At 46.6% G+C, this 17,085-nt stretch overlaps 3 protein-coding genes across 7 annotated transcripts in view; 1 reads left to right on the forward strand and 2 right to left on the reverse strand.

Moving 5' to 3' along the window:
- LOC114236017 (protein POLR1D-like) overlaps nt 1-12,714 on the reverse strand; it is a 43,560-nt gene extending 30,846 nt beyond the window's left edge. For all 3 annotated transcript variants that reach the window (XM_057532763.1, XM_057532765.1, XM_028162910.2), the window contains exon 1: nt 12,584-12,714. In XM_057532763.1, the coding sequence (XP_057388746.1) occupies nt 12,584-12,609 (26 nt within the window). In that variant the 5' untranslated portion in view covers nt 12,610-12,714. The remainder of the gene's footprint in view (nt 1-12,583) is intronic.
- LOC103018134 (RNA polymerase I and III subunit D) lies at nt 11,105-12,717 on the reverse strand. Its single transcript, XM_007164190.3, has 2 exons — nt 12,584-12,717; nt 11,105-11,681 (listed from the first exon to the last, which is right to left on the reverse strand). Exons 1-2 carry the CDS (start codon nt 12,607-12,609, stop codon nt 11,306-11,308), a joined length of 402 nt encoding a protein of 133 aa, XP_007164252.2. The 5' UTR covers nt 12,610-12,717; the 3' UTR covers nt 11,105-11,305.
- Nucleotides 12,718-14,092: 1,375 nt separating this feature from the next.
- Nucleotides 14,093-17,085, forward strand: part of LNX2 (ligand of numb-protein X 2) — an 87,352-nt gene continuing 84,359 nt past the window's right edge. The window contains exons 1-2 of one of the 3 annotated variants that reach the window (XM_057532760.1): nt 15,819-15,949; nt 16,510-16,676. The gene's annotated coding sequence lies outside the window, so the exon portion shown is untranslated. Of the gene's footprint in view, nt 14,233-15,818; nt 15,950-16,509; nt 16,677-17,085 lie in introns of those variants that run through there. The other 2 variants (XM_057532759.1, XM_057532762.1) reach the window with 2 other exon arrangements.

The following is a 17,085-nucleotide window of genomic DNA, read 5'->3' on the forward strand; positions in this document are numbered from 1 at the left end:
TCCGTTGCTTACACATACACACAACTTCTTTATCTGTTCATCTATCGCTGGGCACTTAGGTTGCTTCTATATCTTGGCTATTGTAAATAATGCTGCAATGAAATAGGGGTACATGTATCTTTTTGAATTAGTGTTTTTGTTTTCTTTGGATAAATACCCAGGAGTGGAATTGCTGGGCTGATGGTAGTTCTATTTTTAATTTTTTGAAGAAACTTCATACTGTTTTCCACGGTGGCTGCACCAAGTGACATTCCCACCAACAGTGTGGGAGGGTTCCCTTTCTCCACACCCTCACCAGCACTTGTTATTTCTTGTCTTTTTATAACAGCCATTCTGACAGGTGTGAGGTGATATCTCATTGTGGTTTTAATTTGCATTTCCCTGATGATACGTGTTGTTGAGCATCTTTCCATGTGCCAGCAGCAGAATAGTTTCTAATCATGAGGCTCTAGAATCCCCATTTTTTCCCATCCATTTAATGACAAAGTACAGTCTTTGCCATAAAAACAAATAAACAAAAAACAGGAAAACAACTGTAGAACCAAGTCCTGAAGGCTTAGATTACAAGCTCTGATGGAGAACATAAATCCAACTCTTTTACTTTGATAGACACTGAACTTGATGATTATACTCTTTTTTCTTCATCTTCAAGGAATGAGATGATAATTGACACTTATATCCCCAATTAAATATTAATCACTTTCGAATAAAAACCCTGTTAAGTATTCTAAACACCAGGATTTATGCTTAAGTATGCAGAACAGAGTAAGCAAGCAAATCAGGATCTGAAATAACTTTAGATGAGGAATCTCAATGATACGTAATCCTTATCTTGAAATCTAAGCTCCAATTAAAATTCATTCTGAAATCACATATAATTTACCAAGTATGGTGGTGAGAAATTAGAGTTGTGGACCAAATCCTCTGAGGATCCAAGAGAAAACCGAAGAGTCTGTGCATCTTATTGTGGAGCTAATGTGATAAAAATGGCATAACAGATGTCAAATTATAGAATGCTTCATTTAATTCTGTTTGGTCTTAATGATATGCTGACTTATAGTAAGAAATATATGTTTGGTTTTCCTCCCATTCCTGACACAGAGCTCCTAAAACAATGGGAATTTCCTAATTGATGAGAGCTATAAAGCTGTCTTTTGTTATGTTGATGAGGTGACTTTAGGGAAAGCCCTGGGTAACTTAAGGATGGGGGCTGGTCGCCAGGATAACCAGCCGCGTGATTAGAGAGTTGGAACTTTCAGTCCCATCCGCAGACCTCTGGGGAGGAGAAAGGGGCTACAGATTGAGTTCCACCACCAACGGCAATGATTTAATCAATTATGCCTGTGTAATGAAGCCTCCATAAAACCCCAAAAGGACAGGGTACAGAGAACCTCCGGGCTGGTGAGTGCGTGGAGATTTGAGGAGAGGTGGTTGCCCAGAAAAGGCATGGAAACTTCACACCTCCTCCCACAGACCTTGCCCATGCACCTCTTCATCTGGCTGTTCATCTGTATCCTTTATAATAAACTGATAAAAAGTAAGTAAAAAGTAAGTAAATGTTTCTCTGAATTCTCTAACAAATTAACTGGGCCCAGGGATGAGGTCATGAGAACTTCCAATTTATAGCCAGTAGGTCAGAAGCACAGGTAAAATAACCTGGATTTACAGCTGGCATCTGAAGTGGGGTTGGGTAGGTGCAGTCTTGTGGGACTGAGTGAGCTCTGATACTATCTCCAGGCAGACAGTGTCAGAATTGAATTGCTTGACGGATTGCTTGATGGTGTTGGAAAACGCACACTGGAGACCTTTATGTGCTATCAGGCCATATACAGACTGGGATTTCTGATAATTTCCAACCAAAACAAAGTTCATTTTCAATGGCAAAATAAAACTATGCGACTCTACATCAGTTCACCCTATTAGATTTTATTTTTTGAAATATTATTGTCCAGTGAACTCCCCAAATCTGAAACCATGCAGTAGGTATGTAAAGTAGAGCAGGTGCTCACAAAATCAACAGCGGCTGCCTTGGGGGTCAGTGCTTATGACCATGAGATGCACTCAATGGGAACCACTTCTGGCCCTTCAGATCCAAATAAAACAACATAGCCAACTTTTCTCAGCTCAGGTGACTTCTCTGGACTCCCCTACCACCTGGTCGATACATGTGTAAGATCTGAGTGGTTCCTACTGTGCGGGATACTTGGTTGGGACTCCATCTCTGCCTGCTCTGGTCATGACCACCTTTTGCCTAGTGAACTCCTCCCTGTGGGTCCCAGCATGTTGTCATCTCCATGTGGACGGAGTATGCAGCTAAAGACATACAACTAACTACAAACTTGTGGTTTTCAACCCCAAAGCTTACAGAATAGTTATTTCAGCATTACAAATTCAAATTCAGCTCTTAGGATATTCAATTAAAAAATACAGTGTCCATCTTCTATTCATTCATGTGATAAATATTTTTTGAACACCTACTATGCTTCAGGCACTGCTCCAGCGGCTATAGAGATATCGGTGAACACACAGACAAAAGTCTCTGCCCTCATGGAGCTTATGTTATAGTATGTGTGTGTGGCAGGGGTGGGGGAGGAAAAGATAATATAGAATAAATGCAATAAATAGGTGAATTCAGTAAGGGCTGTATTTAAAAAAATACTGCAGGGTAAGGGTGTTGGGGGAGGGGCTATGGTTTTGAACAAGGTGGACGAGTGAGAGGAAATGACACCTTTCCTTTAGTTCCGAAATACACAGCTCTTTGGTCTACCCTGGTTGCAAACTCTGTGAAGGCAGGAACCAAAGGAGATTCATCTTTGTATCCCAGGTGTACCTGGTCCATGGCAGGACTTTAGAATAACTGCTGAAAAAAAATACATATATTCTGTATTCTTCCAAAGCAAAGCTACTTGTAATAAATGGTATAGATTTATCAGACAGCTGGCCAGGAAATGGATGTAGTATTTGGCATTGACAAAACAGCATGCCTTAGAATCAAATCCTTGGAATTCCACCTCGTGGTACCCCAAATAATAATTCTACAATGTTTGTTCCACTAGAGTTCTGTGGGGACAAGATCCCCAGGATAATCCATATCACCCTTCCATATAGCTGTTACTGCAAAATCAAAATGTCCTTTGAGCACGCTTAAGTGGGAGACGTGCTGCCTTTTATTTTAGACCAATAGGAGAAAAGATAACAAATGTTGCATGGGATAGAGGTGGTAAGGGATGTCAGTATCCAAGGCTCCTGGCAATACAGAGAAGACATCAGGGAGATGGATTATAAGGTATAGCCACCTTCACTGAGGCGCTCCACGACGCTCATCACCTCAGCTATTCCTCCCACTGAAGCCACAGGACAGGCATGCTTCCTTGCCCCACTCAAGAAGCCCTTTCCTTCTTGGAGTTTATTACTGTGGTGGCTGAGTATGCAAGTGTCAGCTGATAAGTGTACAAAATAATGTCAGTGCAACTGCAGTTTTCCCTCCCTGCCGTGGCAGTCATGCGCAGACACTGACACTCAATCACGCACACACGGTCATTCATTCATTCATCAACTAAGGACTGACGAAAGCCTACTGCATGCCTGGCATGGTTTTAAGTGCTGGGGATACAAAAGCAAACAAGGACAAAGCCCTTGCCCTCTGAAAGGCTACATTCAAGTGGAGTTAGACAATAAATGGATAAATACATAATATAACATCAGTTAACAGTGAGGACTATGGAGGAATGAAACCAAGTCAAGGGACAGAAAGCGATGGAGGTCTGGCTGTAGGCGCACGTGTTATCTTGGGTTAGGCAGTCTCTGAGGTGGTCCTAAGGACTCCCCACCTCCTGGCATTCCTGTCCTTGTGCAGCCCCCTCCCTTCACTTCTAACAGACACAGCAGGGCAGACGTGATGGACTGTCATTGCTGAGATGAGGGTGTAGAGAGACTGAGCTTCCATCTTGCATTCTCCCTCTTCCCTGGATCTCTCGCTCTGGGGGAAGCCAGAAGCCATGGCGTGAGGCCGTCCCACGTGAGCAAGCTTGGAAGCCCATCACCCCCATTCAGGCCTTGAGACAGCTGCAGCCCAGGTGACACCTTGACTGCAGCCTTGTGAGAGGTCCTGAGTCAGATTCCTCCAGCTCAGCTCCAACCAGATTCCTGACCCACAGAAACTGTGAGGAATGTTTTTTGTTTTCAGCTGCTGAGTTTTAGGACAATTTGGTATACAGGAACGGGTAACTGACACAGTGGTCAAGGATGGCCTCTGAGTAAGTACCTTGGAAAGAGACAGCCATGTGAAGATCCGGGGGAAGAGGGGCTGGGGATGTCAAGGGCAAGTGCCAAGGCCCTGAAACGGGAACAAGCTGGGCAAGTCTGAAAGAAGTGCGAAGGCCAGTGCGACGCGGAAAGAAGAGACAGGCAGAGACCCCCACGGATAGAGAAGCACCCAGTCCTACAAGGCTGCTGCTCTAGCCACCACTAACTGCCTTAAACAAGCGCCAACATGACAACAATAACAGTAAGAGCTAACGTTTGAGCACTGAAGTGTACTAGGAATCGTGCTAAGTGCTTTATTGCGTTTATTCTTCACAGTAACCATATAAAGTAGGTATTGTTATCAGCTCAGTTTTATAGATAAGGAAACTGAGGCTCAGAAAGGCTGAGTGGCTGTCCCACATTTGCAAGTTAGGAAGCAGTAAAGTGGAGATTCACACCAGGCCCTCTGCCTTCAGAGTCCTTACACTTCACCTCTACACAGTACTGGCGAAGGAGGCACCTAGAAAGAAAGCCTCTTTCACCCTTAAAAAAGAAAAACCAAAAACCAAAAAAAACCCCTCCAAACCCCAAAGTGTTAAGCCAACTGGTCCAGCCCCTGTCTGATTAGATGCTCTGGGCAGCTTGATTTTCTCTAGGAGCCCCTTTGAGAGAATTGGTTTGAGGTATTATCTACAATTGCTCTGAGGTCTGACCCAAGTCAGCGTGGTAAACTTAGAAAAGCACACAGGTAGCTTTTCTTTTTGACATTTATTAAGAGCCTTACATAACAAACCTGGAAGTTACTGAGAATCAGTAGGTAAAATACCAATATATTCTATTTTATGCAATTTTATGCTTAGCTGACATAGCTTGAGCCCTGACCTCCTATCAATATTCAGATACCTGGTACCCAACCAGGTATCCATCTGCTATAGAACTTGCTTTTCCTTCCTGCTTAACCTTTGTCTTGAAGCTTGAGGAAGACTATAAATATTCCATCAGAATCTTAATCTCTTTGTGAAAAGAGGAGAAACACAATCCATTTATCTTTGATTTTCATCTATATTCAGTTACATTAGGAATGCTATTTTAAACTATCTTTTTTTAAAAGAAATGGCTTTAGCAGACTGATAACCTTCCATACAGGGGTCCATAAATTTATATTATAGTGCTGCATTTAGCCAGAGGAAACAACAACAACAAAATAACAGAGGGCACTAAGGTTTTTGTTTTCAAGTTTTCACCTAGAAGAAATATGAATGAAACCAGCTTGTTCGACACAATTAAGGATATTATAGTAATAACATTAGTAGCTAACACTGATTGAGAGCATGCTATATGGTCCTGATACTGTCCTAAGCACTTTGACTATATTGTCTAAATTAATAGTTATAACATCCCTATATGGTAAGTATTATTCTTATCCCAATCTTACAGATGAAGAATCTCAGGCACAAAGAGGTCAAACAGCTTGTCCAAGGTCACATAGCTAAAAAGTCTAGCGCCAAGACCAAGACTCAGGCAGTGTGATTCCGACAGTGCAAGCTCTTAACTCCTACACGATACTGCCTCGCAGTTATCAGTTATTTAGCCTGAAAAGATGTGCAGGATCCCAGGCACAACCACTTCTGCTTCTAAGAAAGATATGCTTCTTTCAAAAATACCAAAAACAAAAGTAAGATCAACTCTCCTAATACACATCCATCTATTAGCCAATCCCAAACTCCTACAATATGCTACTGCCCTGCACAATAACTCAAAATTCTTTATTATAATTATTAGGTAAGTACATATACAGATTAAAGACACATGCTATGAATTTAGGCACTAATAAAAACTACACGCACATACAAAGCTGAAAGTTTATTCCTTTAAAAAGGTTCATCATTTTGCTTTGTTTGTTGCTCAGTAATCTCAGTTTATCTTCTAGAAAATTCTTAGCATGTTCTCATTTTTCCTTGGTCTCTCTTTTCTCTGCTCACATGTCACCTCCTCAGAAAAGCCCTCCTCAACTAATCAAACTCTCCGTGCCTTCTCAAACCCCATGATTCTTTTACTTCCTGTTTACATCACTACCTTAATTACATTATATATTTATACACTTGTTTTCTACTCCTGCTGTTAGAAAATAGACTGCACGTGGGGCAACTTGTTCCCTGCTGTCCCCCTAGTACCTAAACCGTGCCTGCATCTAGCGTGTGCTCAGTGATTTTGCCGAACAAACGAATGAATGAATTCAATGCTCCCTTTGAGGAGAGCCACTTGGTACAGGCAGAGGGCAGCAAGGGCCGGTCAGCTCACTGCCCCATCTCCTCTCCCCACCCCCAATTTCCACATCTGTAGTCCTGGAGTCTCGACCTTGTTAAAGATGTGAATTCTCACCAGGTAGGGGAAGGTGGTAAGGGTGGACTCCTATTATCAAGGACAGGTCTAGGAGAGGAGATGGTAAATCCTGCCTTACTGGTTTTGGTTGCAAGGGAGTGGTAGGAAAACAAAGGGCTGTGAAAGGCATGGATGTGGGGTCCTGCTCGACCTCTCTCACCTGTACCCCTAGAGAATCTGCCTCCAAGTTATTTTTTATTTTTATTTTTTTTAATAGCTACTTTATTTATTTATTTATTTATATTTTTTGGCTGTGTTGGGTCCTCGGTTCGTGCGAGGGCTTTCTCTGGTTACGGCAAGTGGGGGCCACTCTTCATCGCGGTGCGGGGACCGCTCTTCATCGCGGTGCGCGGGCCTCTCACTATCGCGGCCCCTCCCGTTGCGGGGCACAGGCTCCAGACGCGCAGGCTCAGTAGTTGTGGCTCACGGGCCCAGCTGCTCCGCGGCATGTGGGATCCTCCCAGACCAGGGCTCGAACCCGTGTCCCCCGCATTAGCAGGCAGACTCCCAACCACTGCGCCACCAGGGAAGCCCCTCCAAGTTATTTTTTTCCAGCAGGTTTCTGGTATCCATCCTTTTACCTCCACGCCTACAACTGTGCCCCCTTACATTACACCTGGACTGTTACAAATGCCCCCTAACTCCCAGCTATCTTCCAATGTTTCCTTCCACTCATTCATTCTGCACAGGTGTAGGACAAAAAAGCGAAACCTTTATGGCATTCCCTAGCTTGAGAATCTCAAATGGCTTCTTTACACTGGGAAAAAGGAAACCATTTATCCTGGAACACTATTTCTTTTACAAGTTTGCCTACTTCAGTACTCCATGAATTACTGGAAGGCAGGCTGCCTGATGGTTTTCTCTCTCCAGCGCCCAGGACAGTGGCTGGCAGAGTGGGTGCGCATGAAACAATCTTTGCTACAAGAGTGTCCCTCGCCAATTCCATTCTATGTTCAGCAGATAATACCCTACACTGCACATCAGGGCACTTGGTTGTAAATGCAATCTGATACCTTTTTCATGTGTACAGCTCTAGTCTGCCCTCTCCAAAAGCAGAGGGCTTTTTAGGACAGACTCATATTCTCTTATGTCCACCATTTCTCAGGACTGTTACTCTACTAGGTACATATTTGCTGTATAGAGATCCAAAAATCTAGATTTGGAAGGAATTTCATTATGAAAAAAAAATACAGACCACACAGTAATTGTAGCTTATAAATTTTCAAATGGCAAAAGAAAAACCAATGTTAAGAATTTGAGCACAAAAGGGCTGGATTTGGGGTCTTTATAAGTACTTGAAAGCAGACCGGTGGATCTGGGCAAATTTCCTAATAGCCCAGTTTGAAGGATAGTAGAAAGACGGTCTCTGACTTTGAATTTTCCTAACCAGAAAAGATGACCTTTGTCTACCTATCCTATAGTCTTAATAACATGTTTAACGGAAACAAGAAGGGTGGGGAATGGTGGGCCGTAGAATTTGGTGTGGTTTCGTATTTCCGGAAATGCAAGACACTCTTCGGTTCAGAATGACACTGATAGGACTACTTTCTATGCAGACACCTTTTCATCTCCACAGAGATTTTGTAGGCCCCTATGCATTATAACAACTAATTAGAACACTTAGATATCGCAGCTATATGCAATTTATAAATAGTTTGTAAAGTGCTTTGAAAATGGAAAGTGCTAGGCAAGTACTCAAATGATTATATATTAAAAGCCTTTGGCATATAATCATTTTATTTAATAACTGGCTCTTTAGAAGGCACAGTACTTTATAGCTGAACAGAATTTCTGAGCTTGAACCACTGATATTTTATTTAGAGTGAAATGCTGTTAGCAAATCAGATACTGATCAAGTTTTTTTCAGTTTATATAAATAAATGTATGATTCATATCTATCTCCCTCACTTTTTCATCGACCAATTCTGCCTTCCCTTAGGTTCCTGCAGACCTTTTGCAAAGATTCCTCCCACACCTCAGTGACTCACGGTTATCCTGCCTGCCCTGCCCTGTTTTTTCCTTTCACATGTCTGCCTTGTCAAGGTGTTTTGTATGTTCCTGAGTTTACGACTACCCTAAACGGATTCAAGACTGCATCCAACATCATCAGTGACAATAAATCCTTTTAGGAGCAATGAAGCCATGAGATGTGGCAGGTGGCCACCAGTGGGTGCATCTCCACCAGTGGGTGTACTGTTATTGATAGACTTCAGTCTACTATCACCATTCCACACTGCTATGTCCACTAATTAAACCTGGCTTTCATCTCCTGACAGGTCTTGGTTCATAGGCATTAAACTTCATTTAAATAATCGTGTTTACTATTACCACAGAACTACTCATAGGCAGAATTGTAGAAGAGGCAAACAAGTGTTTGATTGTTTACCACTATGCCTTTAGGACTTCCTTACATCTTCAAGTGCTAATGTCCTCACACTGACATTGGCTTTCTCTTACTATTACCCTGGGAAAATACTCCCTGTCCCTGCCCCATAACTTTGATCTTTCCCCGTCCATTCCTGCTCCCACTTAATTTAGCCTCCAACGTCCTACAGTATATTTTCATTATTGGAAAACCCAAACTAAGCCATTCTTCTTGTACGAGTGTTAATGCTTAGCCTTTTTAGGCCCTAAACTAACGCTGTCAGCTGCTCATCGACCTCCCCGTTAATTCCAACCCATATCTTTCTGTCCTCATGTGACTCATTCATCATTCTCCCCTCTTTTAAAGTCTTGGCTTCCACAACTTGACTGTCTACAGACTTTCCCACCACGTCATTGGTTGCTCTTTTGCCCAACCTTTAAATACTGAGCTTGTCCAAGGCTTGGCTTGGGCCCTCTTCTTTATTTATTAAAAAAAATTTTTTTAATTCTTTGGCCTTGCCACAGGGCATGTGGGATCTTAGTTCCCCGATCAGGGATCCAACCCTCATCCCCTGCAGTGGAAGTGCAGAGTCTTAACTACTGGACCACCAGGGAAAAGGCCCAAGCCCTCTTCTTAATCACACTCCAGTTTCTATGGATTTACCTCATCTTTATGGCAAGAACTCACAAAGTTTATCTCTACTTAAATCTCTTTCATGGCCTCCAACTCCTGTCTACAGATGACCTCATTCAACAGGGAACGTTTGATTCCAGTCACCTTCTCTACCTCCCAATCAATCCCCCCCACCCCAAGCTTCCCGTGTCAGTAATTTCGCCCCATACCTTGATAGGAGTCACCCTTCTCTTTCCTCACCTTCCACATCCAATTCCTGAGGTCTACCAATTCTGTGCCAGTTTGGCTCTCAAACGTATCTCAAATCCACAATCTTTTCTCCATCACTAGCTTATGGCCCTTCCAGGCCACTTCAGCGCTTACAGTTTATTTGCTTCTACCCTGGCCTCTCTACAATCCATTCCGACACACTGTGATCAGTTACTCAGATGTCTTCCCATTGTACTTCCAAAGTCCTTTCCACACCAGAGCTCTTCCCATGGAGTCTATCGTAGGCCCTTCTCCTCCTTGCTGGCCCTGCTATAGATCCGCACATCTTCTTTCAAGACCTTTATTTCCTCAAACCACCAGTGTTCTGCTTCAGGACTTTTGCAAGTGCTATTCCCCCAGAATGCTTTTTCTTTTTGCACAGCCAGCTCCTTCTCTTCCTGTAATCTCTGGAAGATCCTCTCTGCTTCCATACCTAAATCAGATTCCCCTCTCAGAGTACTGGGGGGTGGGGTGCTCAGGTTCAAAGGTTGACAGATATTTAGGGTGAATTAAGAGTCAAGTTGGGGTAGGACAGGTATGAGACACAAGGCTGAAGAGGTAAATAGGGCAGCTCTTAAGTGTGATTTACGAATATTTTAGGTTTTCCAAAAAAATCATTTTCCCCACATGCAAGTTTCCTCTTCCCTGTCCTTACTTTCTCTCAAATACTGTTCCTTTTAATGTAACCCTGGGCTATAATGAGATACCTACCCAAGGACTGAAAATGTTATCTGGTCATCCCAGTTTTCTCCTTCTTTAATATATTAGCATCCTGAAATTAGAGCACTGAACTGGTATCTGTCCTATAAATGCTACCATAAAGATGGAGCCTGATACCACCTAACATTCTCACGTGAAACCAGAATTCTCACAATTCTTTCAAATTATTTCCCACCCTTGCCCAATCTACCAATCATGGCAAAGGACACAGTTGTCTCATGAATTACTAAAAACATCTAGGAAGAGGCCAAGTCCTCCCTTCACTCCCACCTTTCTTTTCTAGACTATCCACAGCCTATCTGGGGTCATGCTCTATTGCATCTCTCCCTCGCCCCCAATCACAGGTGTGCATACACATTCCTTTCAATTCCCTTGATCAACGTCCTTGTCTAGGCCTCTGATTATCTCATAGTTTCCTCACTTTCAATGTTGGTTCAATTAAAAGAAAAAAAAACCCACAAAAACCTAAAATAGTCAACCTTGAGGACAAAGGAAAAAGAACCACTCAAATCAGTTTAAATAAAAGAGGGAATTTATTAGAAGAATACAGTTTCTTGCAGGGACTCCAACAGCTGAAATGGGTTAAGAGCTAGAAGCAGGGCTTTCTGCAGGACAGATCATGTTATAATCACAAACATTTACTTCTGGGTTTTGCAAGAGCACGAAAAGAATATCCTAGCGGTCAGTCCTCCCTGTATAGTGCGTAAGGCACTAGAATGTGGCTTCATTTCTGCTGGCTTTTTGATCCTTATATTCCTTTACGCTGGCCTCAAACTTGTCAAGCACATGCTGGCAGACATTCATGAGCTCAGTCAGGCCTCTCTGAAAGGGCTCAACAGCTGGAAGGGCACCTCGAGTCTGTATGCGCAAATTAATTTTGCTCTCTGAAGGATGGGTTGTAGTGTAACCACAAAATTCCACTTCCGGGTTCTTCATGATCATGTAACGAAGAGAATTTCCTAGGGTATGGTCCTCCTCGTGCAATACAAATGTCACACAGTGTCTATCTGTCCCAGCTGCCTGGACCATTTCCAGGGCTGTCTTCCTCTCGCCTTCAGCCATTGGGGTCTTCAATCCAGATATTTTTCTACACACATATTTTTTATAAAAATGAGATCACACTGAATACGGTTTTGTAACTAGCTTTTTTTCATCTACTATATCACAATTGCAACACGTTACTACTCTAATGCACTCCAATGACACAGAACGATTAGCACTAGCCCTTATTATTTTCCTGCCTCCACGTATTCTACCAATCAATAATTTATTGCCTCCAATTTCTCCCTTTTCCATTTGGCCGTCCACATGGCCACAAGGGGAGTGTCCTTAAAACAAAAAAGTTTGCTAAAATTTTCTTTTGGTAGGCTCACAAGAAAGGGATAGGATTAGAATAGGGTGGGCTCTGCTAAAGGATGAAAAGGAAGTTGAAAGGCGTGGAAAAACGCAGATTATCGTAAAAATAGAAACTAAAGACCATCAACGTGCAGGGCCAACTAGGGCTTCCGTTTGCAGGAGGTAAGGAAACCAGAATGGAAAGTCTGAGAAGAGCACCAAGCAGGAGGGAGAAAACACTCAGCGCACCGAGTGGATCAATTAGCGCTCGGCACAGAGGAGGGACTTGGGCCCGACCAACACACCACCCCCATCGCTCGGGGAACAGTGGCCTGGTGCACGTTAGCTTTATTTACTCTTCCTGTTCCAAATGGGGGTGGGCAGTTAGGGGGCTTAACTCTGGTCTCACAACTCGTGTTCCCTCCTTGATATCGAGTGTACTGAGCGTCTCCACGCAAGCAACCCAGGTGTCCCCCCCTCCCTTCCCGATCGGGGCCCCTCTCCCCGCCCTGGCGCCCACTGCTCCCTCCTCGCCTGTCCTCCCAGCCAGGCCCTCGCTGCCAGGCCGGGCCGCGGAGGCTAAGGCCCCGGTCGGCCGCGGGCTCCCGGTGCAGGGCGCGGCCAGCTCCTCCCGCTCCCCTCCTCGGCCGTTACCTCTCCAGCTCCTGGTCGTCTTCCATGGCGGGGGCGACTTCCGGGATCCTCAGGTGGTGCTGGCGGGCCGGAGGCGCTGTCCCATACCTCGAAGCGAGCAGGCGCCGCAGGAAGGAAGGACTGACGGGAGGAGCGCGGACGGAAGGAGGGAGGAGGAGCCGCAGCGGCGCGGCAGGGCCCGGCCACTGGGCGGGGCGTGGAGGCGCCGCCGCGGAGCCTCGCCCACGGGCCCCGCCCCCGGCGCGCGGAGGGCGGCGGCCAGGCCTGAGCCGTTCACCTGCGCTCCTGAGCGAGTCGGCCCGCAGAGCTAGCCGGGAGACTGGTGCGGTCGGGCTCCTGCCCCGCCCCGAGGCCGAGACCGGCCAGTGGGCGCCGGAGCTCAGCCCTTGGCACCTTCCCTCCCGGTGATGGCGAAGGGGGCGGGGCCTTACCTGCCGCCCCCAGATCACCTTCCTTCTTGGAGCCAGGATCGGGCCTTTTTCTGACTTGCTGCTGGCCCGGTGGGGGACGGGATTAATCCCAGGAGGGACCACACCTCCCGGGGAAGGGGGCGTTCATGGCACGACAGACTTACACTATAGTTGAGCAACACACTTTGAAGAATTTCACCACAGAATAGCATGGGTGTAACAGTATTTGTCTCATCTGGGATCTTGCAGCTGCACAGCTCAACTGGGTCAAAGGACGAGCGTTTGTTTTTTATCTTTGGGGGAGAGGGGAGGAGTGAGAGTTTGGAAGGAAACTGTCCCCACTCCCCATCCTTTCTCTTCTAGGATCTTTTTCTACCCCGGAGTACGTCCTGCCTGGCTTTGGACGTCCTTTTCCCTTTTGGCCTCTTAAGCCTCCTCACCTGCGGAACCTCTCGCTCACCTTTGTTCCCAGGTGCCCCTGCCCCCGCCTCGGCAACCTTTCACCACCCAGACTCGCTCTCCGCCCTCCTTCTCCCTTCGTACCTCTCCGCTCTCCGTCCCCTCAGGTGTTCTTCGCCAATAACCCTCTCCCCTCCTGTCGGTCCTGCTCCCCTCGCCCCCATCACCCCGGCCAGCCCCGGTTCCTACCCCCCGACCCCCGCTGCCCTCCCGCCCGACACGCCCACAGTTGTTTTCCGGCGCCACCTCTTCTCCTTACCCCACCCCCGATCCCCTAGATGTTCACCACCTCCCCCAGCTGTTCCCCTTTCCTCGCGCTGTCGGCGGTGAGCGCAAGAGACACTTCCCGAGCGCGGGGAAATCAGGCAGGCTGCGTGGACAGCCGAGGGGTGGGGGAGGGCAGGCGGCGAGGGGCGGTGCGAGCTCACTCTAACTCCTAGTGACGGCCCCGGCCTGGCCCGCCCCCCGAGCTCTTGGATAGGTGGGGCCGCCTTCTGGCCCGCCCCCTCCCGCCCTATGCTGTCGCCGATTGGCCCGGGTGCGGGTCGGGTTGCGCGGCCCGGCCCTGGCGTTCGCCCGCGGGAAGGCAGCAGGGGCGGTTGAGAAGTGAAGTCTTGGCCAGAGTTTGCTTCTTGCCAGGAAATCCGCGGCGGCGGCGGCGATTCCCGACGGAGCGGAGGCCGGCTGGCCCCGCGCTCCCTCAGCGGGCCGCGGAAGTGGAGCCGACTCTGGGCTGCGACGCCGGGAGCCGGGACGTGCCCGGGCAGGCGCGCTCCCCCGGTGAGTAACTTTGCCCTGCCCGCCTCGCTCTGCGCCGGCTCGCGGGTCCGGCCGCGCCTCAGGTGCGGGCAGCGTGGGGTGTGGGGCGGCCGGCGCCCTGGAGGCGGCCGGAGCGGCGCCGCGGCGTCTTCCGCGCTGTCCTCGCCCGGCCGGGCTGCGGGGACGCGGACCGGTGTGGGGCCGCCGCGCTGCTCCGGGGAGGAGGGCGCGGGCTGCCGGCGCCGGGGGCCCGCCGCTGTTACCGTTTGGTGGTTCCGGCCACCGTCTCGCTGGTCTTTGCGTCCCTTGCTCCAATTTTAGGGAGGGGAGAGTTGGGGATGAGTTTTCTGTTTCCTGCATGTATGTTGCCGTGAATGAGAGTGCCGCCAGCTGCCTTACCTCGGTCTTGTTCCCTGCAAAGGAGTGGGGAGAGATCATACCCTCGGTCCCAGCCTGCTGCCTGTGAATTCTCACCCTTCCCTTTAGACTGGAGAGGGTGGGAGAGAGATTTGACATCTTCGAGGGAGTAATTTCAAAATTCGGATCTTGATTTGGAAGCAGTCGCACCCAGAGCACCATTCAGGAAAGACATCACTCGCTTTTCAGAGCTTCATGCCCTGTTTTAGACGAAGGACTTTCCACTTAGATGTAGTGTTTCTTCTGATGTTTCTGTGTACATTTAAGGTTATGAATCAGGACGTTCGTATCTGCCAGGAGCTACAGTACACTCATGCGTGGCCTTAACTGTGTAGCTGTTTTCTTTTTAAATCACAGAAACGAAATTGAATGAAAAGCAGCGGCGGTTCAGGAGGAGGAAACAATTGTGAGCTCTGGTTGACTGGACCTGTCTTCACTTTAAGAATTTCACATTCTTGCAGCAGTGGTACTTATTTGTAGATTGGCCTTCGTCCCAGGACAGATTTTGATTTTTATTTATTTATTTATTTTCTTGCTTGTACTGTGACGCAGCACTGATGAAGTTGAGCTCAGTAGGTCAATTTTATTTCCTTGGATAGATTTGATTCCCATCTCCACACCCCTTTAGAAAATGGACTTTGATCTTGTATCCTTTTTGGCCTGTCAGGGCTTTCTTGAGCCACGAATAACAAAAGTTTTGCCTTTTTTAGCTTGTCCAAGTCCCACACATGAGTTTTCCCATAGGGGTAAAATGTAGGCCAACTCGGAACCAAAGTAGAGTAACACTACTTTTTTTTTTTTTTTTTTAATTAATTAATTTATGGCTGTGTTGGGTCTTCGTTTCTGTGCGAGGGCTTTCTCCAGTTGCGGCAAGCGGGGGCCACTCTTCATCGCGGTGCGCGGGCCTCTCACTGTCGCGGCCTCTCTTGTTGCGGAGCACAGGCTCCAGACGCGCAGGCTCAGTAATTGTGGCTCACGGCCCCAGTTGCTCCACAGCATGTGGGATCTTCCCAGACCAGGGCTCGAACCCGTGTCCCCTGCATTGGCAGGCAGATTCTCAACCACTGCGCCACCAGGGAAGCCCACACTACTTTTAATTTGTTCCACCTGTGTGTTAGCAGTCATAATTCTGTAATTTGTTCCTCTCTTTTTCTCATCAGGTTATACATTTTTCATTATTTATTCATCTAGCAAATGGGTGTCTTCTGTGTGCCGGGCATGGATGGCAGAGGTCAGCTCTTGCCCTGAACTGGCTCATGGTGTTGTTTGGAAGCTGCTCCATACCTGTCTTCTGCCAGCTACCTGAAAGCAATTTGAACAGGTGCTGTGGGAACTTAAAAGTGGGAGCATTTCTGCCTGGAGCTTGTTAAGGAAGACCTCACACAGACGCTTCAAATTGCTGAGAGATTTTCTTTGTAGGCAAAGGGACTAGCGTGTACGGTGTTGCTTTATGAGAGCTGCATATGGTTCCTCTGGCTGAAGGACACAGTGTCTGGGGTTGGAGTCGTGGCCAGGGCCTAGTGTATTATTCATTTCCGAGCACTTAGCACTTTGCCTTGCTTACAGTGGGCACTCAAATATTTATTGAACTGACTTGAACAGAAGCATGAAGGATTTTGTATGCCGCATTAAGAAATTTGGACTTTATCCAGTCAGTGATACAGAGCTGCTAATTTTAAGCAGGAGAATGTCATGATAACATGTGCATTCCAGAAGGATAACTGCGGCAGTCTGGAGGATGGTGAGGGTCCAGATGGGAAGTAGGGAGACAGAGCAGGAGCTGTTACACTGTAGGGTTTAAGTGCTCAGCACTTTTCGATTCACGTTATCTGAGTTTGAATCTGGCTCTGTCGCTCATTATGTAACCTGTTTCTTCCTTAGGTTCTTCATTTCATAGAGTTTGGGGGATAAAACTTGAAAAACATGTATGCTACTTAGAATAGTGCTTGGCACATAGGAGGACTTGGTAGATGCTCGTTGTTATTCTGCGTGAAGCCAGTGGAAGTAGAGATGGTGCGGCCCTTGGGAGGTGTAATTGGTTGGACTAGGTAAGTGACTGCATATGATTAATGAGAGAGGGGTGATTCCTAGGTGTTCTGACTTGAGGGCGTTGGAGTATACTGGTTAAGCTGGCTGTGGAGTCAGAACAGGGGTTGAATTCCCTCACTTACCCTTAGAATTACTATTCTCACTGAACTTCTCCTTGCTGATCGCGCCCCCATAATCCAAGTACTTTTTAATTTTGTTATGCAGAGCCATTTAACTTTTCCTGTTTATGGGGCTAAAGTTCACTCTAGGCCCACCTTCCTATGTCAAAATCCAAGGTTTCTAGAAGAATCAAAGTTCTCATTTCATAGGTTTACTTAGGAAGTAATGTTGGTTCTAAAAAAAAATATATATATATATATAATATATATATATATATATATATATATATATATATATATAAAGATACGT

The sequence above is a fragment of the Balaenoptera acutorostrata genome, chromosome 18 (assembly GCF_949987535.1).
Source record: "Balaenoptera acutorostrata chromosome 18, mBalAcu1.1, whole genome shotgun sequence".
In the NCBI taxonomy this organism is placed as follows: Eukaryota; Metazoa; Chordata; class Mammalia; order Artiodactyla; family Balaenopteridae; genus Balaenoptera; species Balaenoptera acutorostrata.